The sequence below is a fragment of the Erythranthe guttata genome, chromosome 1 (genome assembly GCF_056151865.1).
Source record: "Erythranthe guttata isolate IM_541 chromosome 1, IM_541, whole genome shotgun sequence".
NCBI lineage: Eukaryota > Viridiplantae > Streptophyta > Magnoliopsida > Lamiales > Phrymaceae > Erythranthe > Erythranthe guttata.
This window is the reverse complement of record NC_142533.1, coordinates 9738637-9762288: the sequence shown is the minus strand read 5'-3', so window position 1 is coordinate 9762288 and position 23652 is coordinate 9738637. Positions and strand designations below refer to the sequence as shown.

Below are 23652 nucleotides of genomic sequence, written 5' to 3'. Positions count from 1 at the left end.
GAAAATTACTCACAAATCATTACCCCTGCAGGCTCCGCGGTCTTCCACGTCACTCGTCTCGCAAAACTGTCTCTACACGCTTTGGAAACTTTCTACTACATAACGAGGTGCGTGAACGTCCCACCTAAACTGGGGGGCTAATAATTTTTACTTACATCAGAAATGCAAAATCACATCCCATCGTCTTCTTATAGGTTGAGAACCTACTACGAGAGGATGTATATTACTCAATCAATGGTCCAAAGAGCGAAGACACTCCATACCACATCGCCAAGGGTAACTATACTTCCACTAGAATTCAACACACGGATGATCTTATTTACTCTTACTAACGTGAAAAAATAATTCCACTAGCAGGCATGATCGCATAGCAACTCGCAGCAACTCACGAGTTGATTTCATATCTCAGACTGCGAGAAAGAAAAACCAACCCCCGTAGTAGGGTACGTGAAAGTGCAACACACATCACCACAGCTTCAATTACTAAATCCTCAATACAAGTGTTTAAACAAATTCTCTTTTTCTCAATTATACTTGACAGGCATAGAGACGCCAAAAGAAATCAATCTACCATCAACACAGTGAAACGAACGAGTACAAGGAAGACGTGGAAGAAGAACAAGTGTAATACAATCACTTACAAGAATTTTTATCATCAATTTATTTGTTTTGGCAGTATTTATTTACCTTCGCCTCGCGTAGGCCTATCGCATTAGCTATTTATTCACATTCGCCTCACATAGGCTTGTATCAATGCACTTTTGCTACCATTGAATTAATCAAATTTATTTTTGCTTTACTATTTGTGATGTTACATCTACACGAATCACCTATTACCATGAGTTCAATTCAATAACCTTACAAACACTTAGAGAGATTTAGATAATCCGTATAGCCTGGCCAGCTGGATTATATAAGTCCCTTTAGCTGTTTCACGAGGTGCTACTTTTAAAACATGGCCACGGACAAATATATTTTAGACCCAAGTGGTCCAAACAAATGGCACGACCCTTAACAAAAACCTTGGGAGACTGATCCCCTCTTCAAGTACATCGCGTACAACGCTAAATGTTAATACGCATAAGCGACGCAAAAAATCTTGACAATGTCAAAATAAATAACTAAATATCAAAACTTCAAATGTCAAACAAGGAAGAAATTCAAACGAAACAGTAGTGGACATACCCATCTACATCAGCGATAAAGATAAATTAAGAAATCCATACCAATAATAAATAAAAAAGAGTTTAACTATCCTAGCAAAAATATCTAAACTCCCCCACCACGGGCGGAAGACGCTCCCACAGTGGGGTCATCAGCAACCATGTCATCCACGAGCTCTGTTCCCGTTCCGTTGACATCGACCTCATCCTCCTCTTCATCGGTTATACCATCCTCCATCCCGCGAATAACCTTCTCACTAATACCACCCGCATCGCGAAGATATTTGCGACAAGCACGAACTAATGGCTTATAGACCACAGCCAACGCATGCTCCTCAATCATAGCAGCACACTCATCACTACCTCGGAAGCTAAGCTTGGTTTCCTCCACGATGGAGTCCCTATAAGCCGCACCACCTAACGTCGCGAGGAACCTCTTCCCCGTCGCCTTCTCAACTTCGTATTTCTCTTTGAGCTGGTCATAGCACTCGTTCAACTTATGAACATCATCCTTATATGCCTTTTCATCACCTCGGATAACCTCAAGCTCCTATGTCCTCTGAGCAAGCTCCTCTGTCCTCTAGGCAAGTTCTTCCGACCGTTGAGCAAGATCGGACCGCGCTATCTCCAATTGGCTTAGAAGTTCGTCCTCACGCGCCTGACTTCGAGCCCGCTCCTCTTCCTTCCTAGCTTCCACGTTCCTACCGTGTTCCATGAGATATCTCCAAGTCGACACCAACTAAAAAAAAAAGTAGAAATAATTTTTAACACAAAAAAGAGAGGAAGTAAACATAAAATCTTGTTTTCAATAAACAAGTACTCACCCGGCAAAGGTCCCCACCAGCTAACTCCAACATGTGAGAAGGGCCCTTACCAGACATACGAGCAAGGTCATACTCCCGAACGAACCCCTCGGTACTCAACATCGGCAAATCATGGTCCGACACATCCCAATACGACTCCTTACCTTCACAATTCACGCCATAGGTAAATAATTGTTTCCCCGCCCCACCATTGAAAGCATACGTCTCCTCAGGGTCTACCCGTGGACGCTTAGGCACAACCACATACTCGGTATCTACCATCTTTCCCTGGCCACGGTCTCTCGTAAGTGGACGCCCATCCACTTCACCAGCACTGCTACGGTCATCTTCGATCACTCGACGAGTTTCTACAGGGGCCGTCTCACGAGGCAAACCACCCGAAGAACCTCCCAACGTAGCGGGAACCTTCTTCGATGCCTTATTCGACGTCCCATTCGCCTTAGCTCGAAGTGCCGCAGAAGTGATACCCCCATCTACAAAAGATAACAAACACATAAGAGACATGAAGTATATACAACCAAAGGACAACCAAAAAAAAAAAATCACTCAAAGGATATACGGTGCTGACCCTTCGCCTTTGGTATCAAACCCCTCGGGTCAAATTCCACATCACACAACCCAGACTCCTCAATCCTCTTCGCCATATTCGCACTTATCTTGAAACTCTCCCACGTAGGGTTCCAAACTACGGGAACGTCAAAAATGGGAGCCGTCACATAAAAAAAATGGGTCTTCCATTCCCCCAAGGATAACTTCACACTCTTCACGAATTGGTAGGGAACGCGAGGATGAAAACAAAAGAAAGGCATCTTAGTGGGCCGATGTAACGTAAATAACACCTTGAACAAACTCACAGTCACAGGCAGACCTACTCGAACCACTCTATAGTGAAACGCCTCGAACATCAGCACAGCAGTAGGAGTTAGCTGACTATACCCTATCTTGAATTCCTCGCAAACCTTCAACAAGGTCGGATGCGGTGTAATCTGAGATGTACACGTCAAGTACGCCAAAAATACCGTATGAAACCCATTGGGTTGCGAGTACAAACGGTCGCCCTTCTGAGGCAACAACAACTCAACATTACTTGGCGCTCCAGATAAACGACGAATAGAATGCAATTGCTCTTCCGTCAATACACTATCAAAATTAACTAAGTCCAAATTAATTGGCTTATTTTTCTTTTGCCTCCTCGTATCAATCTCAACATCACTCGGCGGAATATCATCTTCGTCCTCCTCTTCGACCATCGCCTCAACTTCACTCGGCGGAATGATCACTCGCCGAAGGCGCTTGAATCGAATCATCGCTGTCACTACCGAAATCCACAACTTGACGCCCGTAACGACGCCTACTAGAATCATCTTCCACAACACTAGAGTGAATATTAATATTAGACTCCAAATCATCACTCCACAACTCAATGATTTCTCGCTGACCAAAATTCCTCCGAATCGCATCAACTTCGTCGTCAACTGCCAACTCCGAGACCCCGACCCGATCGCGCGAATCGCGTCAAAAACAGGGCCCGGACGCGCTCACGCGCGCGAGTCGCGTCCGGAGACGCCCTACCACCCCCCCCCCCCCCCCCCACTGCGCATTCACTCGCACTGGCCCCCACGTGTGACGCGCGCGCACGCGCGCTCTTATTGGGCAGCGCGCGCGCGTCTACCAGCAGATCCCCCCCCCCCCCCCATCGACGCCTTATTGGCCAACGCGCGTGCGTCACCGCCCAGCCCCACCCCTCCCTCCCGAGCGCGCGCGTCCACGCACGCCCCAATACGACGCGCGCGTGGGAACACCGCTGGCGCCCTGCCCACTGGCCATCCCTTCACGTGTCCCTCTCCTCCCCTCGGACTCCGTGCCAGCCGCCACCTCAGCAACTCGTCTCGGCTGCAATCCTTCATCAGGCCGCGCGCGCACTCCCACAAAACCACCTTCGCCGGCTCGGTTCAAGCCAACTTGCATAGCCGAGCCGGCACGAGAACCCCCACCCCCTTTGCAAGATCCGATCTGCGTACAACCCTCCACATCTGATAACACTAACTTTTCGCGCTCCATACCCACTGTACCAAAAGTTTTCTGGCCCCCTTCAACCGGATCTCGAAGTTTAATTCGCAAAGGTTTCGAATTACCCGGGTTCGAAATGAGAAATATTTTTCCCCAAAGAAGCAATCAAGAAAACAAAAAATTTCTACTCTACCGCTATATAATAAAAGAAGAGAACACAAAGAAGACCTAAAGTTAAAAGTACATACACATATTTATTACGCATGAGATGAAGTTTAATTCTTTCCACCGCAAAAAGAGTCTATTTATCTGGCCCTGGTATATTATTTAAAACCCTTAAATATATACATCGCTGCCAAATAAATACAATTATCCCTTATTTAAATTAAGAAATTAATTCACCGCCAACGAAAACAATTCAATCCACGACGCAATTAACTCTCGACACGACCCGGATCCCTCCACACAAGTCCCCGTCTCGAATCGAGAGTTGGGGGGCTTAATGATATACCTAAATGGGCCGGCTCAATGGCCCCTCAAATTTATCTACTAATTAGGCCCACTACACGAAAACCCAAACACATTCAAAGTAAGGCTTGGGCCCAACAAAGTAAGCCCAACCCAATCACCGATATATAAATAGATGTTTTACTCATTTATTAAGGCACGTTTTCATTATTCACGAACAATCTAGAGTTTAATTCTCTCTACCATTTCCACGATCCGTATATCTGACTTGAGCGTCGGAGGGGTTTCCGCCGGATCAACCCCCGGCGTAGTTCACGTGTGTTCATTTCGCAGGAACCTCAGGATCATCGAGTTGTCAAGCTACTGATCCGCTTTGCTCTCCCAGCTCATTTTTTACACTACCCTAGGTGATCTACATTTTAGCATCATCAGTACATTAAGTGCATGATTGGCTTGTATTCCTTGATTAAAAAAATAGATGGAAAATCCAATAATAGTTCAAATTTATTGAATTTATTCGGACATGAAATAATTTTCAAGCCCTTTTACTGAAATAGAAAATTCCCAACATAAAATTTTACAATTTTAAATCAAGGAAATGAACCGGGGATATTTCAATATTGCTCTTTTGTTTTTACGTTCACGTTCTCTTGATCGTTGATCATTTGACTGTCGACAACAGTCAATATTGTTTTGTAAAAAACCATCAACAATGATCATGTTCGTCTTCAGACATCGATTAAGTGTCGCAGTCAATAAGTAGTTGACCGTGAGGCGTATGATTGCCGTGTCCGATCCGGCCAAATTGTATATTTAAATAGTTCCAAAGAAGTAGAAATGACTGAGCAATGAGCAGTATGTATGATAGATGTATGAGCACATCCTAGGATGCCAATTCAATACACGAACAATAAGTAAAGTCTAATAGAATAAGAATGGGTCCATACATGTAATAATAAATAATGTAGGTTGTAATTAATAATACAATAGGAACATAACTCGGTCCTCGGACAAAATTTACAGAGAAGAAAAGCTCAAGAGGGCATTATTTGCCTGCACTACTGCATCTTTTTATCATATCCCATAATTCATTGCTAATAATTTGTTTTTGTGTAGAGATGCAAATGAACAAGAATCCATTCTTTTCAAATTCAAACTCTCAGTTGAATTTCCGGAACTTTGAGATAAGAATACCTACCTTATGCTGTCAAAATTGTAGTGCAAGAATAGTTGAAACAATGAGGCACAATACAAATAATGCCCCTCCAATAGGAAGTCGTTCCTGCATTAATTCAGACAACACAAACCTAAATTAAATAAATCATCTCTTTCATTTATGTCAGAAAACAATAGTATATATAATATAGTGGTCCACATTCGTTATTTTTCTTATGCTGTCAAAATATTTAAACCAATAAAAAATAATAAATGTAGTAAACATCTAATGGCAACCAAATTAGAACAGTCAGATAAAAAAGATTATAAGGAGGTGCTCAAAGTTCCAAATAAGATGTTTTTATTTTAAAAGTTTATTTAGAAGATATATAAAATTTTGGGAAAACTAATATTGCAAAAATCTTATCTTTAAAACTAAGAGTTTTTTATTTATTAAACTTCTATAATAAGTAAATATATAATGAAGAATATGAAATAAGAATTATAAAATATCAACTGTGCGTAGAGGTTTATAAATTTGTGTTTCGAGTTTATGAATTTTGACATTTTTAAAATATTTCAAAGTTAAGAAAATAAGAATTACAATTAAATATTTATAATAAATTTTTATTATTAAAAAAGTTGGCTGACCGATATTACCCAACCCGGCCAACCGACATTTGAGTAAACTTTCCGGTAGATCCATTTATATGTGATTCGGTTAAAATTACCGGCCGGACAACAGAATTATAAGCCGAAAAAATTATCAACCGATAAAAGTGGGTGGCCGATAAAAAGACGATGCACAAACCTGGGTGGAAGGTGTTGGTTGTATTGAGAAGAAGACAAGGGATGCCAGTTCTCTCTCACATGGGACAGTTGGCCAACAAAAAGATAAATGTACTACTTCAACATGCACGCACAACTACTCTCTTCCATCATAAATGAGTATATCTACCCTAGATTTTACATTTACTGAACCAATACCCACCCACCCACCCCCCACACAAGCTGTTTTTTATCCCCTTATTATTATTGTTATTTTCTTTTACCATTAATGTTACTGATTTCATATATTAAGTAAAATATTCAATTCAAGTTGAAGAAATTTCTTTTCCCCAAAAAATCTTTCAGAAATTTGGAATTTTCTTTCCCTTCAAAGCCTTATCAATATCCTATACTTCCCTGCACCACTCATTTCAATTTAGGGACAATATAATAAATTACTTCTATTGGCTTTAAATATTAATTTTATATTTTACATAAATAAAAAAAAAAAAAAGAAAAATAAGTAAAGAGGGGAAAAAGAGACTATGGCGTACCGCGTCATCTGCAGTAATGGACAAGTAGGGAGGGCCACCGGCCGGCAAAGATATCGGTGTTGAGCCGCCGGAGTTGCCGCCGGAACTTGAGCTCGGCGGCGAATTCATACTCCCCAATCCGGTGACATTGAATCCAAGATTATACACCGGCGTTCCATCTGGTTTAAAGAGACCGAAGTTTCTCTCGGAAGTGGGACCTGGTTTCTGATTCTCGTTAAACAATGCAAACACATAAACATTCAAATCCATATTGGGCCTCTTTGGCGTCCCCTTCTTCTCGGATATCAACTTCAGCAAATTCCCGTTGTACTTTCTAGCATTCTCCGGCGAGGCTCCGGCCTCATCTCCGTCACCCTTCGACGGCCAACCCGTCTCAGAGATCTGCAAACACACGTTCTTGTAACCAAGCTTTTCCATCGCTGAATGGGCTGCGTCGATTTGGGCGTGGAACATGTTATCGTAGTGGAGACCCGAACCCGTATCCACAATCCCGGACCCTTCGAACAGCACGAAATCCAACTTTATTTCCTTTGGGTTAGCCTTGTAGGCGAAGTATGGGTATGCGTTAATCAAGAATGGGGATCCCACTTTGCAGTGGAAATCAAGTATGCAGGACAGCTTCTGAGTCAGATCCCGGCGGAATGCGCCGGCTGAGGGAGGGTAAGAAACTTCCAGAATACCCAAATTGTGTGCAGTTGTCACCATAACCTGCTTGTCGAGATTGAGCGAAACAAGTGCGGAGTGGATGTTTTCCATGGCTGGGAGGAGGTTATAAGAAAGAGTTGAGTCGTTGAAAGTTAGAACCTCGTTACCGACGGCAATGGATGTGATTTTGGTGGCGGGCAAATAGCATTGGACATTGGTCTTGACCCAGGCTTGGGCTTGCTTCGGATCTACCATGTTGGCCAAGTATTCATTCCCTATGCCAACTATGAATTCGACCCCCGTGTTGGCAAATGCTTTCAGGACACGTGGGTCGGCGTCGTACAGCTTCAGACGAGTTGCTCCGATTGATTTCACCAGTGGGATTACTGACTCTGGGTGTGGGAGGTTGTTTGCGATCTGCCCGTAGTTTATGGCGAAGGAGGATGCCGCCGTCAACAACAATGAAGCTGCATTCATTCATTCATTTTACAAACAAAAATTAAATATATACATATGTATGATTATTCGTTGATCGAAAGGGGGTTAAATTAATTAATTAATAAATTACCTGAAAAGAGGAAGAGAGCAAGTGCGGAGATGTAGTGGTGGTGGTGAAGGAGAGTGGAGTCCATGGAATTAGTTGTGTGAAGGAGTGTGGAAAAGAGTGAGGAGACACAGCACAAGTGCAAATGGAGGAGGAAAGTAAATATGATATAATGAATGTTTAGTTCAACCAACAAGATAGATAGATATACAATACAATACAATATATACAGCTAGTAGCTATTATTGTTTTTGTGGACTAATGTCATACACTCTTACCATGTGCTTCTTTGGAGATTCTCCAACGGATATCTTTTTTTCTTTTCTTTTTTTTAATTAGATCCTTCCACCTCTTTTTCATCACAAAGAAGGACACTTCATATTTTAATCTATACTATTTAACTACAATTTTACTATGTTATTTTAATACTATTTCATTATTATCTGTATTATTATAAAGGAACCATTTTCTATGTAAAAACCCATATGTAGAATTCGGAGGGCAATTAAGTTATTCAGTTCTACGTTTACTATATACTAGTTTTTTTTTTTTATAATATTTCGGTTTTTTTTTTTGAGAATTGGGGTGATTTTGTAATTATTTACAAAAATACAATAAAGCGTCGTTTAAAACGACGCGCTTTAACGGCCGTTGGATTGAGCTGAGATTGACGGCCAGATCTCCTATCTTGTCCTCCTAATCTGACGGCCAGGGATAGATCGCAAGATCTGACGGTCGCTAAAACGCGTCATTTTGAATGACGCGCTTTGACCTGTCAGATGGTCAAACGCGTCACTTCAAACTACGCGTTTTAGCGGCCGTCCGATTCTTCTTGATCTAACGGTCGTGATTTCGGCCGAATATATATATATATATATATATATATATATATATATATATATATATATATATATATATATATATATATATATATATATATATATATATATTTATTTATTTATTTATTTATCCCTTAACCATTCCACATTTGCTGCTGCCTTGCTCCCTTCTTCCCAACACCACCGTAAGTTTTCTTTCTCTCCCTTTTTTATTTGTTAATTATTATTTATAATTGTTTAATTTATATTTTAACTAATGTAGGTAATTTAATTAATTTCAGCAGGGTACTTATTGAGGTAATTTTTTTCACTCTTTCAATTATTATTATAGTTAAATAGAATTTTAATTATTAATATAATTTTGTTAAATTTTTATTAATGGTGGATTAATGAAATTTTGATCTAGTAAATTATCAATTAATTTGGTGATAAATTATTTCTTGTATTGTTAAAATATATATAATTTATTATGAAATTCAAATTTTTATTGTTGTTTTTCGTTGTTATTTTTAGGTTAAACTTTAACTTATGGTGGATTTAAGAAGGAATGTTTGATTGTGTTTAAATAATTTCTGAAATTTAATTTTTTTGTAATGGTTTAAATATGATACGAGTAGAATAATTAGTAGGATAAATTAATTAATTATTAGTGAGTTAGTGGATAAATTGGTAGAATTAGTCATGACATTAGAATAGGTATTACCTCAACAAGACCATAAATCGTCTTTTTTACCATTAATTTCTTAGTGCCATTAATTTTGACCATAAATCGTCTTTTTTACCATAATTAGGATTTAGATTTCAAATTCATGATTTCAAACCGTTCGAATTTATGGATGTTTGGTCAAAATTCAAAATCAATGACTTCAAAATTCTTATTTTTTTTCTTTTCAATTTATGAAAATTGTAAAATTACACTTTAGCCCCTCAAGTTTACATCAGTTTCACTTTTGATCCTATGTTTTAATAATTTAACATATTTTTATCCTTTTTTTTATAAATAATGTCTGAAATTTAAATTTTTGGTGTGTTTTGATTGTTATAATTAGGTGAAATGTAATTTGTGGTTGATTGAGAAGGGATTTACGCTGCTAGCAAATAATAAATATTTGGAGGTATTTATTTGTTATATTGGACAAATATTATTATTTTTAATTGCTGAAATTTTAATTCTGTTTTTTATTGTTATAACTAGGTGGAAGCTTAATTTGTGGTGTTTTGAGAAGGGATTTTTGTAGCTAGCAAATAATAATATCTTGAAGGTAATTATTTGTTATATTGTACAAATGTAGTACAACTTGGAGCTGTGTTTTTTTTTCCCCATTTTTAAATAATTGCTGAAATTTTTATTTTGATGGTCTTTTTATTATTATAAATAGGTGGAAGTTCAACTTGTGGTGGATTGAGTAGTGATTGTGGGTGCTAGCAAATCTACAATTATCTTTGAGGTAAATTAAATATTTTATTGGTTAATTTAAGTCTTACTTGAATGATAAGTTTGCTAATTTATACAAATTGTTTGTTTTTAACTGGTTAGTGTTATATGAATATGCCGAAAAATTACGAGTTACACAATGTGTTTAGGATTTATAATATACAAATTAATAGTTTTGGAACTATCAAATTATAAAAAGAATTAGAAATTTTTAAATTTTAATTGTTTGTTTTAACTGATTTATAATATAACATAAGTGTTTGTAGCTATAAAAAGAAATAGAAAATATTAAATATTTCGAAATAAAAATAATAATCTCAAAATATCAAAATATAGGGTTTCAATGGCGACTCCGGGTAGGGATACTGTCAAAGTTTTCGTGTACATAGGAGGCCAGATTGTTTATGATGGATTGTCAGTGAATTATGATCAATCTCATCATACAGTCGTACGAGTGAAACGCGATATATCTTTCTCAGACTTCTTGGCGAAAATATACTCACGTTGCCGAATAGATAGAAATGAATTTGTGTTATCGGTGTCGGGCAAAATATCACGATGGTATCAAAATCAGTGGAGCGATTATAGTTTCTCAGATAACAAGTGATGATGATTTAGAAATCTATTTGCACCCGGATGAAGGAAACGATTCCATAGATGTTTATGTTGAGTCTCAGCCTTTATACAATCCTTTGATGCCTTCACAATTCACTACATCAGAGCCTCTCTACTCCCCTTCGAGACCTTCACAATTCAGTACATCAGAACCTCTCTATTCCCCTTCGAGACCTTCACAATTCACTACATCAGAACCTCTCTACTCCCCTTCGAGACCTTCACAACATTTTGATTTGAATGATGCTTACAATTCATTTATGCAAACAAGTCCTGAGTTAGTTGCGGTTACACAAGGGTTTTCTAATATGGGCTTTGAAGCGGGGCCATCGAGGCATTCTTATCAAAATCTTGGGGTACATATTGGGGAATCAAGTGGCATGAGAAATGCTCATGAAAATTTTGATCTTCCTAATGATACTCGTCATTGTGATAATAATGATGACGATGATCCTTTCGGAGACGCACATGGGCCAAATGTTCGAAGCGACTCTGAACCCTCCGACCATGGAGACGATGATGATAGTGGTGAAGAGAACAATGATGAGAATATCGAAGCCGTTGATGACATTGTACAAACAATATCGCAGGCAGAAATTCCATCAACTTCCCATGTTCATGTCAGCAATCCATCATTTGCAGAACCTCCTACTCAGTTTTATGATCCACCTTCGTACTACTCTCTGTCATTTCCTGAAATCCCAGCCGATTCCATTGATGTTCCGTCGGGTATGTGGTCAAAATTTTATGATAGCAGCAAAGGTACTCTCGAAAAGGGGATGATTTTTGATAGTAAAGCAAGGGTCATTTCAGCCGTTAGAGACCACTCCATTCGATTTGCCAGAAGAGAGTTTAAAGTTATCGAAAGTACAAAAAGAACTTGGAAGGTTATCTGCAAACACGACACTGAAGCAAGACCTTGCAGATGGAGGCTAAGAGCATCAAGAATTGGGGATAGAGGACAATTTAGGATTGGGATCTACGATGGCGATCATAGTTGCGGTATGCAAGGGATGACAAACAATCATGGCAACTTGAACATCAATTATTGCGCCGCAATTCTATTGAAAAGTGTTCGTGAAAATCCAGTTTGTGAGATTTCAAAGGCAAGAGAGATTGTGACCGCGCAAATAGGATATGAGATATCCTACATGAAGGCATGGTACACTTTGAAGCGATGCAGAGAAAATGTATATGGAACATGGGAGAGTTCGGTCCAGAAGTTGCCAAAATTTATGAAAGCACTGCAACAAAGGAATCCAGGCACAGCTATTGAGTGGGAACATCACGCGACAAATCATCCATCGAAATTCATAATCAAATACGTCTTCTGGGCCTTCAAGCCGTGTATTGATGGTTTCAAATACTGTCGTCGGGTGATCAGCGTCGATGGAACTCATTTGTACACTAAGTACAAACATAAGATGTTGATTGCTGTGTGTTTGGATGCGAATCAACAAGTTTTACCACTTGCGCATGCAATTGTTGATGAAGAGACCGCAAGTGCATGGAAGTGGTTTTTCAAATGCATTGACAAACATTTACTTTCGGGCATATCAGATGGTATTTGTATAATTTCGGATCGAGGAACCGGTATTTTAAGTGCCATCGATTCAATGCCCGGGTTTAGGCCCCCTCGCATCACCCATCGATTTTGTTTGAGGCATGTTTTTTCAAATGTCAACGCCAAGTTTAAGAGCATTGTGGTGAAAGATTTTTGTTACGCTGCTGGAAAACAATCTCAGGTTTGGAAGCTGAACCGGTATTTGGACAAGATTGGGGAGGAAAATCCCAATGCACACAGATACTTGATGAACATGGATCGAGAAAAGTGGACTTTAGCACATGATGGAGGGTCTCGACGCGGTCAGTTGACGACCAACTTGTCCGAGTCCATCAATGGTGCTTTGAAATGTGCTCGTAAACTGCCTGTCACAGCTATTGTGGATTTTACATTTCATCGAGTGGTTAAGCACTTTATTAATCGAGTAGCGAAAGGTAATAATTGGGAGCAATCGGGACAACGATGGGCCGAATTTCCATTGAAGAAGTTCAAATTATGGGAGGAACATTCAACGACCCATTACATGAGAAGGTTCAACACTCGCAACTACGCTGGTGAGGTATTCACCAGGGCAAAACCTCAAGGAGGTGGAGGAAAAACACATTGTGTCGATCTTAGGGCCAAAGAATGCTCATGTAATAAGTGGACATTGTTTGGGATTCCTTGCTCTCATGTGCAACATGTATGTCGTGATTTTCGTTTGGATGCCGAAACTTTGGTTGCCGAGTACTACAGTGTTAGAAACCATAAGAACACATATAGTGGCGTGTTTCACCCTTTGCTGCCTGAAATGTGCTGGGAGGATGCAAATTTTGAGCTATTTCACGATGTTACCCTACGGAAAGCTACACGACGGGGTAGGCCAGAAAGTACTCGTATTCGTAACGAAATGGACCGACCACAAGCGCGTGCTAGAAGAAAATCTCGGGCAACACAAGAATCACACTAGTTATTTTATGTGTTATGTTATGTTATGTTGTGTCGATCTTATGATATGTTGTGTTTGTTATGTTATATTATGTAATGTATGTGTTATGTTATGTCGAACTTTAATTGTTGAAATAATAATAATAATAATAATAATAATAATAATAATAATAATAATAATAATAATAATAATAATAATAATAATAATAATAATAATAATAATAATAATAATAATAATAATAATAATAATCATCATCATCATCATAATAATAATAATAATAATAATAATAATAATAATAATAATAATCATAATCATAATCATAATCATCATAATAATAATAATAATAATAATAATAATAATAATAATAATAATAATAATAATAATAATAATAATAATAATAATAATAATAATAATAATCTTATGTGCTTTCACATGAACTTGAAACAGGATTGAAATGGAGAACGCTGTATACGGTCCCCGAGATCCCTCACTTCTGTATCTTCAGAATGATCATAGATCAAGTGTTTTGACAGAGTCTAATATGGATACGACCATACGAGTCAGACGAAGTGATCATGGGATATGGAGCGTCTTTCATAGGCCGCACAACCCTCATCCTCATCCTCGGGTGTTATGTTTTTAGGTCCAAATGAAGTTATATGGTGTATATCGTTGTCGACGTATGCAAGCAGATTGGGGACTTTTATCACTGCATTAGTAGAGAGATGGCGCCAGGAGACTCACACATTTCACTTGCGTGTAGGGGAGGTGACAGTCACGCTACAGGACGTGGCGTTGATATACGGACTACCGGTTGACGGACATCCGGTCATAGGAGTTGATACTCATCGTAGGACTCGTGAGTGGCTGCAGTATTGTATGACATGGCTGGGATTTACACCGGATTCAACAAAGATAAAAGGATCGAAGTTGAGCGTCAAAGCCCTTAGTGAATATTTAATCAATAATCTCGTTCTTGATAATAGTACATATGCGCACCTTATTCATTACACTCGAGGGATTGCTTTTCTCATAGTAGGGGGGATTATGTGTCCCGATCACACCGGCGACTCTATTCCGTTGATGTATTTGCGACATTTAGAGGATCTTGATGCTGTCAGTACATATAGTTGGGGTAGTTGTACTCTAGCAGTCCTCTACCACGAGTTGTGCAAAGCATCGAAGATATCTGCAAAAGAAATCAGTGGTCCTGTTCAATTATTACAGGTAACATATGAATTACTTATATAATTTAGTACGTTAATACATTTAATTTGTAGTTTATATTATAAAAAATTTATATTCTTGTATTATTTAACAGATATGGGCATGGATGCGGATTCCTCCACCAAGGCCCATACCTACTCTGGCAAAATGGGGCACAACACTTGAGTATGCAGGATATGAGTTTCCCGTACCATCTTACGGTGCACGGTAATGGTTTTAAGATTTATGTTAATTATTTTTGCATTATTTTTACGGTGATTTGTGTATTAATTTTTTGTGCCTATAAATATAAGGGTTTGTTTGAGCAACCTTCCACTATATTTTTCTAACATTTTCAGTCAATTTTACTTGAAAAAAATTGATATTTTTCTTTTTTTCTTCAAAACATTTAATTACTTAGATTTTTTTTAATTTTCTAAATAAAACCTTTTATTTTTGTCATTTTGAATTTCTTAATTTTTTTCTTAAATGTCTTCCGGTTGTTCAAATTCTCAACAAAAATATGATTTTAAAGATGTTTGTAATATTGTCAAAAAGATGCTTGAGTAGGGGTATTATAGTCATATTTGGGAAAAAGGTACATGGGGCATATGATACAAAATTCATAGTAGTGGGGTATTTTTGTATTTAACCTTATCTTTATTATTATCTTTAGTTTAATATATAATAATATATCACAGGTGGACCAACCATGTCAGCTTCATTGAGACTGGTGCACATGTTCTTCGTATTTTTAGGATGATGTTGGATCATATGCTCCCAGATCAGTTTATATGGATGCCATATGATATCGATGATCCGGAGTATCAGACTGTAGCTGGTGATTCGGCGATCACATATTCAGGTATATAGGTATCGAGAGTCCCCCTGATATGCTACGCAATTGTGGAGATGCATCGACCAGACAGAGTAGTGATACGCGTCAAACCTACGTATGAAAAACCGCAAGTGTACAGTATCGCGTTTTGTAGAATAGTGAATTCCAGATATCGATCCACAGGGAATTAAGTTCCTAAATCTACCAAGTACCGTAATTATACTATCCTACACTTTATCTAGACAATCGAAATGGTGGGGGATGAAATGAAGCTAAAAGGAAAAACAACAATAATAAAAACAACGGTCCATCAGTAGAAGCGAGGAATTCCGACGTGTGATGGCTTCTAGGGTAAAATCCACCAGTGTACTATCGATAAAGATCTACAAATCCGAATCTAATGTCGATTCTATGTTCGCTAACCCAGACACTAAAATACTCTAACCCCCGTCTCCAGTTTAGTTAGAGTCTACCCACAGGTCCGACGTCTCCGTTCAGAACCTGATATTAAGAGAGCAATTAGGTCAAGTCCTTAAGGGCTACCCGAGGTGCATCACGTCTCCGTTTCCACAACCTGAGCTATGTTTTCCTAAAATCAAACGAGAAATCCTCTCTCGATTTCATTCCCATTTACAATCAATTCAGTTGGCCAAACAATCGAAAGCATTTAATACAGGAAAACATAAACAGAATCAAAGAACGACAAATAGATCACAGATCTGGAAATCAAAATCAATATATACACGGTTTCATTTCCCCTAAAAGAAAATGCTTAGTTCATTACAAACATAGCATCAACATGAAGAACACGAGAAATCATAAACTAAATGTAAAGAAAAAACTTATGAAAAACCCGAGTCGAAACCCTCGTCGAAGCTTCCCGCGAAGAACTGGCGAGAACCGAAGAGAAAACCGAAGAAGAAGTCGAAGAGTGAATTCGACGAAGAAGTCCCTCCTTGTTAAATGACACAAGGGATCTATTTATAGTATGCTTTGCCTTTTAAGATATTTTTTACGCATCCCAAGGCCCATATCGCGATATGAGCGACAATATCGGGCGATATGGTAAAATTACAAGCTCTCTGTTTCGTTTTCCGCCATATCGCGATATGGGAGGTGATATCGCGCGATATGGGAGGTGATATCGCGCGATATGGCAAAAGCCCAATCTCTCTGTTTCATTTCTCCCCATATCGCGATACAGGATGGCCATATCGCGATATGGTGACTGTCTGAACTTGAAACTCCGTGTTGACCCTTTTTCAGGACGAATTCGACAAACATGCATTTCACAAAAGTTGTAGCCCTTGCAGTTGGCTTTCTAACTCCACTTGAATCAGCTCAATCGGAGGTCATATGAGAGAGTTATGCATGAAATACCAAACGCTTCCATCTTCAACTTGAATGCAATTTTGCACTTGTTTGGTTGGTTCTCGGCTTCGCTTTCAAAATCGTTTCGAATCGGCAAAAATATCTAACAAAACCTAAAAAAAAGAAATAAACAAGAAACACAATAATATATACAAATAAAGCCGAAACCCGGACGAACGAAGACCAAAACTCGAAGATTTGATAAGCAAAAATCGTGCAAAACGAACACTTATCACACCCTCAAACTTAGATCTTTACTCGTCCCGAGTAAATCAAAACGAAACTAAAAACAAAAAGGAACAAAAGCAACAATCTAAACTAGGCCACTAACGTAGGGAAACACGATTGCATTTAGCATATGCAACAAGCCGTTGAACCCCTGGGTACCCCCAAAGGACGAGTTGTGTCTCGTGAGGGTTTTCAGACAACACACCCACAAAGTTGCCAGATTGGTCAAAGCATTGCAATTAATTCCAAAGATAAAACGAGCTAGATAACTTAAAATCTTAGAATGGCATACGGCTTCAGGTATTCGACTTTCCTACCGACGCAATTAGTTGTTTCTACACCAAAATGAAAGATAGACTCAAGAATCCGTAATTAAACAATAAACACAATCATCGAGGGTTTTGAGTAGAAATGTGGGTGAAAAGCAAGTTTTGATTCTGAAATTCAAAAACTCGAGTTTGGCATAAGAAGGTCTATTTATTCAAACAGATTTGACAACAACAATATTTTTGGTGATTTTCATCACAATTGTTTCCTTTTTTCATTTTTTCTGAAACGGGCATAATTGTGACTCGTGCAAGGCTCGACACCACTGTGTTATCTCCCTGACCCATGTATCGAACTTTAGTCCAAGAAACCCCCAAGCTCGACAGCTCGAGAGACTTAGGCGACGAGGTGCACCCAACGGGTTAAGCTCGAGTCAGAAAGGCGGGGAAATCAGAGCGTGAATCACAACAATACCACAAATTATTATTTTTCTCTTTTTATTCTTTTTCTCCTTTTTTTTAACATAAAACATAAAATAAAAACGTAAAGACCATTGATAGAAATTTTAGCCAACAACTGGAAATCGTGAACACATAATTCAATTCTAACTCGCCCCCCAAACCTCAGACTATTATACCCCTCATAAAAGTGCGCTCAAGCTTAATCGGAAAGGATTCGAAAGGCTATCCACACAAGTTGCAAAAACGCAGTCGGAAGGTACATCTATAATTAGCCGGTTATCCATAATTTCAATTTTAAAATCAACTAGCCCATCTACTAATTCATTAATTGCTTTGCTTCAATAGATTCCAGAAACGCAACTTATACTCGATCTTAAATGAAATGCATGTGACAAACATAACACAATTACGGAAATCGAAATATATAAATGAAACTAAATTATATGATATGCATGCAAAAGACCAAATCAAAATAAGCTAAACTCACCCCCAAACTTAAATCATGCATTGCCCTCAATGCGAAAAATAAAAGAAATGAGAAAGAAATACACCCTGAACAGTCGTGCCGCAAATTGATCAGTGTTCTACGGTTGCGAAAGTGTTCTTTGATTGCACGGGGTGCCGTGAATTTTGGCACCGAGGGTGAATTGCCGGAATTGTCTAGACTTCCCGACTTCTTACTCTTCTTTCCTTGGAGACGAAATACCGGCAAAAATCAAGAAAAAAGGGTGAAATCTAGCTTTAAACCAAAAAATGCAAAAATAAAAGAAAACTAACAAAATAAATGACGAAAATAAATAATGGGTTGCCTCCCATCCAGCGTCTGTTTTACTGTCGACGGCTCGACACAATTTGGACGGATTATGTCCAATCCAAAACCTTGTAGATTGCGCATCCATCCATCAGTCTTGATACATACTTTGCAATCATATCATGGACTAGATTGCAATCTTGTAATGACCATCCCAACCCATGGCACTTTTCGTTTGCTTTGGAAATCAGTCGGTAGGAGACTAGGATGGGTTGCTTGCCTACCGATCTCTCAAACTCGTATACAAGATATTCGAGCTTTGGAGTAAGCTCTACCTCAAATTTGAAACTCGTCTCCTCGCTCATACTCAAATCCGTAGTAGCAATGTGGATAGGATTTTGTTCATCAAGTTCCTCTACCATCATCTTCATCCCACTCTCATCACACGCAAAAGTATCTACAGAACTGGGATGGATAATTCCCTCAAGGTGCTCAACCTCATCGTTAATACGAAAATCTGTAAATACCTCGTTGTCTTCATATGGGATGGTCGGATGAGGTTTCTGAATGTGACATCTCTGAAAATTTTCGACAATATTTGCCAGAAAGTGGAGTTCGTCTTGTAAATAGCACAAGTGCTCATTTGTCTGTGCAATTCCATTTTCTGGGTTCAACCTTCGATGTCTTTCAATATCCTCCAACTCATGTTGAATGTAATCAGCTCTGGATTGAATCTTGCAAAGAGAGAGATCATAAATCGAGGCCATCGATGTATACAAATCTGCTATAAAAACAAAAAAAAAATCAAAAGAAAAAAAAAATGTCTAAAGTAAAGTAAGGATAGTTGGTAACGATATTAGTAAATTCAAGATTAACTAATTCCCCGGCAACGGCGCCAAAAACTTGATACGCGTAAAACCTACGTATGAAAAACCGCAAGTGTACAGTATCGCGTTTTGTAGAATAGTGAATTCCAGATATCGATCCACAGGGAATTAAGTTCCTAAATCTACCAAGTACCGTAATTATACTATCCTACACTTTATCTAGACAATCGAAATGGTGGGGGATGAAATGAAGCTAAAAGGAAAAACAACAATAATAAAAACAACGGTCCATCAGTAGAAGCGAGGAATTCCGACGTGTGATGGCTTCTAGGGTAAAATCCACCAGTGTACTATCGATAAAGATCTACAAATCCGAATCTAATGTCGATTCTATGTTCGCTAACCCAGACACTAAAATACTCTAACCCCCGTCTCCAGTGTAGTTAGAGTCTACCCACAGGTCCGACGTCTCCGTTCAGATCCGACGTCTCCGTTCAGAACCTGATATTAAGAGAGCATTTAGGTCAAGTCCTTAAGGGCTACCCGAGGTGCATCACGTCTCCGTTTCCACAACCCGAGCTATGTTTTTCTAACATCAAACGAGAAATCCTCTCTCGAGTTCATTCCCATTTACAATCAATTCAACTGTTGGCCAAACAATCGAAAGCATTTAATACAGGAAAACATAAACAGAATCAAAGAACGACAAATAGATCACAGATCTGGAAATCAAAATCAATATATACACGGTTTCATTTCCCTTAAAAGAAAATGCTTAGTTCATTACAAACATAGCATCAAAATGAAGAACACGAGAAATCATAAACTAAATGTAAAGAAAAAGCTTATGAAAAACCCGAGTCGAAACCCTCGTCGAAGCTTCCCGCGAAGAACTGGCGAGAACCGAAGAGAAAACCGAAGAAGAAGTCGAAGAGTGAATTCGACGAAAAAGTCCCTCCTTGTTAAATGACACAAGGGATCTATTTATAGTATGCTTTGCCTTTTAAGATATTTTTTACGCATCCCAAGGCCCATATCGCGATATGAGCGGCAATATCGGGCGATATGGTAAAATTACAAGCTCTCTGTTTCGTTTTCCGCCATATCGCGATATGGGAGGTGATATCGCGCGATATGGCAAAAGCCCAATCTCTCTGTTTCATTTCTCCCCATATCGCGATACAGGATGGCAATATCGCGATATGGTGACTGTCTGAACTTGAAACTCCGTGTTGACCCTTTTTCAGGACGAATTCGACAAACATGCATTTCACAAAAGTTGTAGCCCTTGCAGTTGGCTTTCTAACTCCACTTGAATCAGCTCAATCGGAGGTCAAATGAGAGAGTTATGCATGAAATACCGAACGCTTCCATCTTCAACTTGGATGCAATTTTGCACTTGTTTGGTTGGTTCTCGCCTTCGCTTTCAAAATCGTTTCGAATCGGCAAAAATAGCTAACAAAACCTAAAAAAAAGAAATAAAACAAGAAACACAATAATATATACAAATAAAGCCGAAACTCGGACGAACGAAGACCAAAACTCGAAGATTTGATAAGCAAAAATCGTGCAAAACGAACACTTATCAAGTAGTACGTCAGTTCGGGATGGTACAACCCATACCTGAACCTCCTGAAAATATTGAGACAGATTTTCTGGATGCACGTCAATGCTCACCGTACAGGTGCTACCAACCGAGATTGGAGTCTTACACATATTTCCCATGTTACCGCTTGGGATAATAGACTCATTTTTATTATTGATTATCCATATGCCAGTGACAGTCAGACTACAGAAGATGGTTATTTTGAGTGGTATGAACTGCACACACGTCGTTTCATATCACCGATTACCCCATCTGATCGTACCGGATTTCAGGTTGGAGGTCAGATTTCAATGGATACAGTGGTATGTATTCAAATTTATTTATTATAAAATTTTGTGTATTTTATATTTTTATTAATGTATGTCTTCTGAAAATAAAATATTTCTTATTACTTATTTTAGATTCAGCATCTTCGATCATTGATTGTTTCTGTTGATGGCGGAGACACGCCCCGGGATGGCTATTGTTCGTATTTACCGACTCTCAAAACATGTCTTAATGTCTTAGAGTGTCGACACGGACCTTCAGATAGGCCTCAATCTGAGATGCCTTATACTCAGACTCACCCTCAGACTCAGACTCAGATACCACTATCTCAAATGCCTCAGTCACAGACTCAGATGTACGCTGGCGAGGCAGGAACTTCTTCTCGTGCATATTATCCGGCATTCGATAATTATACAGATCCTAGATCACACGGGCATCCATCCGGTATGTTTAGTACCTTTGATTTTATTTCTAATACTATCTACAACTGTGAGTGTAATTATAATCTCGTTGATGCAGATCCGTACACCCCATACCCCTACTTTAATCCGAATATGAATTCGGAAGACCCAGTTCATTTGGGGTTTACGCATCAGTTTTCTTCTACATCGCGACCGGTAGATCATCAGATGACACCTATTCCTTATTCTCAATCCGGAAATTCTTCGAGTGATAACGAAAATGATGAGGATGAACAAGTTGGTAGAGGGCACAGGACTAGAAGGCCCCCGAGATGTGGCACCGGAGGTCACCGTCATTGGTGATATTATTATTGTAGTTTATGTTGGTTATTTATTTAAACTTTTTAGTATTTTAGTTATTCAATAAAAAAACAAATTAAATAAACTAAAGTATTTAGAGACAAAAAATATTTCCCAATAATTAGGCATTTTATTTTTATTAAATGAAATATAGATTAAAAAATAATATATATATATATATATATAATTGACAAAATAGTTCTTTATTTATAATTTATGCAAAAAAACAGTTCATTTCACAAAAAAGTAATATAATTAATAAAAGAGTTCTTTATTTCTTAATTTTTGTTAGGTCATAATTAATTAACTTTGTATTATTTTATAGTGAATTATAAAATAAATTGCATAAATATTTCAAGGAATTTTTTGAAATACAACATATAATTAATTTAAAATTAAAATTAAATTAAGTATTACAATTTAACAATAAAAAGAATTAAATAAATTTAAAAAACCTCAGCTCAAATCCAGCCGTTGATATAAACACAATCCAACGGCTGGTAAAAGGCGTCATTTTGAATGACGCTGTAATCCTGTGTGGCGGGTCAAAGGGCGTCATTTTGAATGACGCCTTTTAACGACAGTCCGATCGCCCAGATTAATCTCTGGCCGTCAGATTAGGAGGACAAGATAGGAGATCTGGCCGTCAATCTCAGCTCAATCCAATGGCCGTTAAAGCCTGTCGTTTTAAACGACGCTTTATTGTATTTTTGTAAATAATTACAAAATCACCCCAATTCTCAAAAAAAAAAAACCGAAATATTATAAAAAAAAAAAAATGGCCCTACGACGACGACGTGCAATAGACATGATTCTTACCACTTTAGCAAATAATTTACACTATTTTAAGATTTAATTGATTAAAATTATATATTATTAATTGTTTTATAAATAATTAAAATTATATATAATTAATATTATATAAAATAATTTTTTAGTTATTGTGTAATATGAACGATCAAATAAAATTTTAAATGTTTACTCTCTAATATAATATTTATATGGATTCTTGTCCACGGTAATTGTTAAAACTATATTGTTTCTTTTAAACTCTTATGTGTATAATAGAAAATTTTAAGAAATAAATAAATTATTAAATTCAATTTAAATTATACTTAATTAACTCTAAAAATATATTATGTTGTATGTTGCAGGGTGTCATGGTCGCTTCTTGATTTTTTGTGATATAGTTCTACAAAGAATGCATCGGCGCCCTTCAAGTATAATTTTTTTTGAATAGATAGATTATAGATGTATGAATCCGTCTTTTGATTGGATCCATTTGTGCATGTCTGTTATTTTTCTTTTGTTTGGATCTGTTTTTATGAACGTTTGTTGATATGTATGATTTTGATTTTTATTTGTGTTCTTGGATCCGCTCCTTCTTCGGTCGCTCCTCGGAATTTGTGGAGTCCTATGTTGCCGTCGCCATGAGATTAGAGACCAAAGTCAGTGAAGAAGATATAAGGAGTCGTTGTCGAGTTTTTGCCGCCGCTGCGAGATCTGAGACCAAAGTAAAAGAATATTTACTTTTTTGGTATTTTTTATTTGTTTCGA

General features: G+C 38.0%; 3 protein-coding genes and 1 long non-coding RNA gene across 4 annotated transcripts; 2 read left to right on the top strand and 2 right to left on the bottom strand.

Annotated features, from left to right (window-relative positions):
• Nucleotides 1–1023: 1023 nt before the first annotated feature.
• LOC148772813 (uncharacterized) lies at nt 1024–3200 on the bottom strand. The gene is made up of 2 exons (XM_088821152.1): nt 1988–3200; nt 1024–1902 (listed from the first exon to the last, which is right to left on the bottom strand). The coding sequence occupies exons 1-2, from the start codon at nt 2489–2491 to the stop codon at nt 1744–1746; spliced, it is 663 nt and encodes a 220-aa protein (XP_088677278.1). The 5' UTR covers nt 2492–3200; the 3' UTR covers nt 1024–1743.
• A 2160-nt stretch (nt 3201–5360) lies between these two features.
• Nucleotides 5361–8511, bottom strand: LOC105954336 (glucan endo-1,3-beta-glucosidase 11). The gene is made up of 3 exons (XM_012978011.2): nt 8156–8511; nt 6943–8054; nt 5361–5747 (listed from the first exon to the last, which is right to left on the bottom strand). Exons 1-3 carry the CDS (start codon nt 8217–8219, stop codon nt 5673–5675), a joined length of 1251 nt encoding a protein of 416 aa, XP_012833465.2. The 5' UTR covers nt 8220–8511; the 3' UTR covers nt 5361–5672.
• A 601-nt stretch (nt 8512–9112) lies between these two features.
• LOC148772812 (uncharacterized) lies at nt 9113–14109 on the top strand. Its single transcript, XR_016032914.1, has 6 exons — nt 9113–9155; nt 9233–9267; nt 10020–10085; nt 10166–10232; nt 10350–10418; nt 13960–14109. It is a non-coding gene; the product is annotated as an uncharacterized LOC148772812 (long non-coding RNA).
• Nucleotides 14110–15516: 1407 nt separating this feature from the next.
• LOC105976254 (uncharacterized) lies at nt 15517–22151 on the top strand. The gene is made up of 4 exons (XM_088818209.1): nt 15517–15583; nt 21146–21369; nt 21469–21778; nt 21854–22151. The coding sequence occupies exons 1-4, from the start codon at nt 15517–15519 to the stop codon at nt 22096–22098; spliced, it is 846 nt and encodes a 281-aa protein (XP_088674335.1). The 3' UTR covers nt 22099–22151.
• The last annotated feature ends 1501 nt before the right edge of the window (nt 22152–23652 follow it).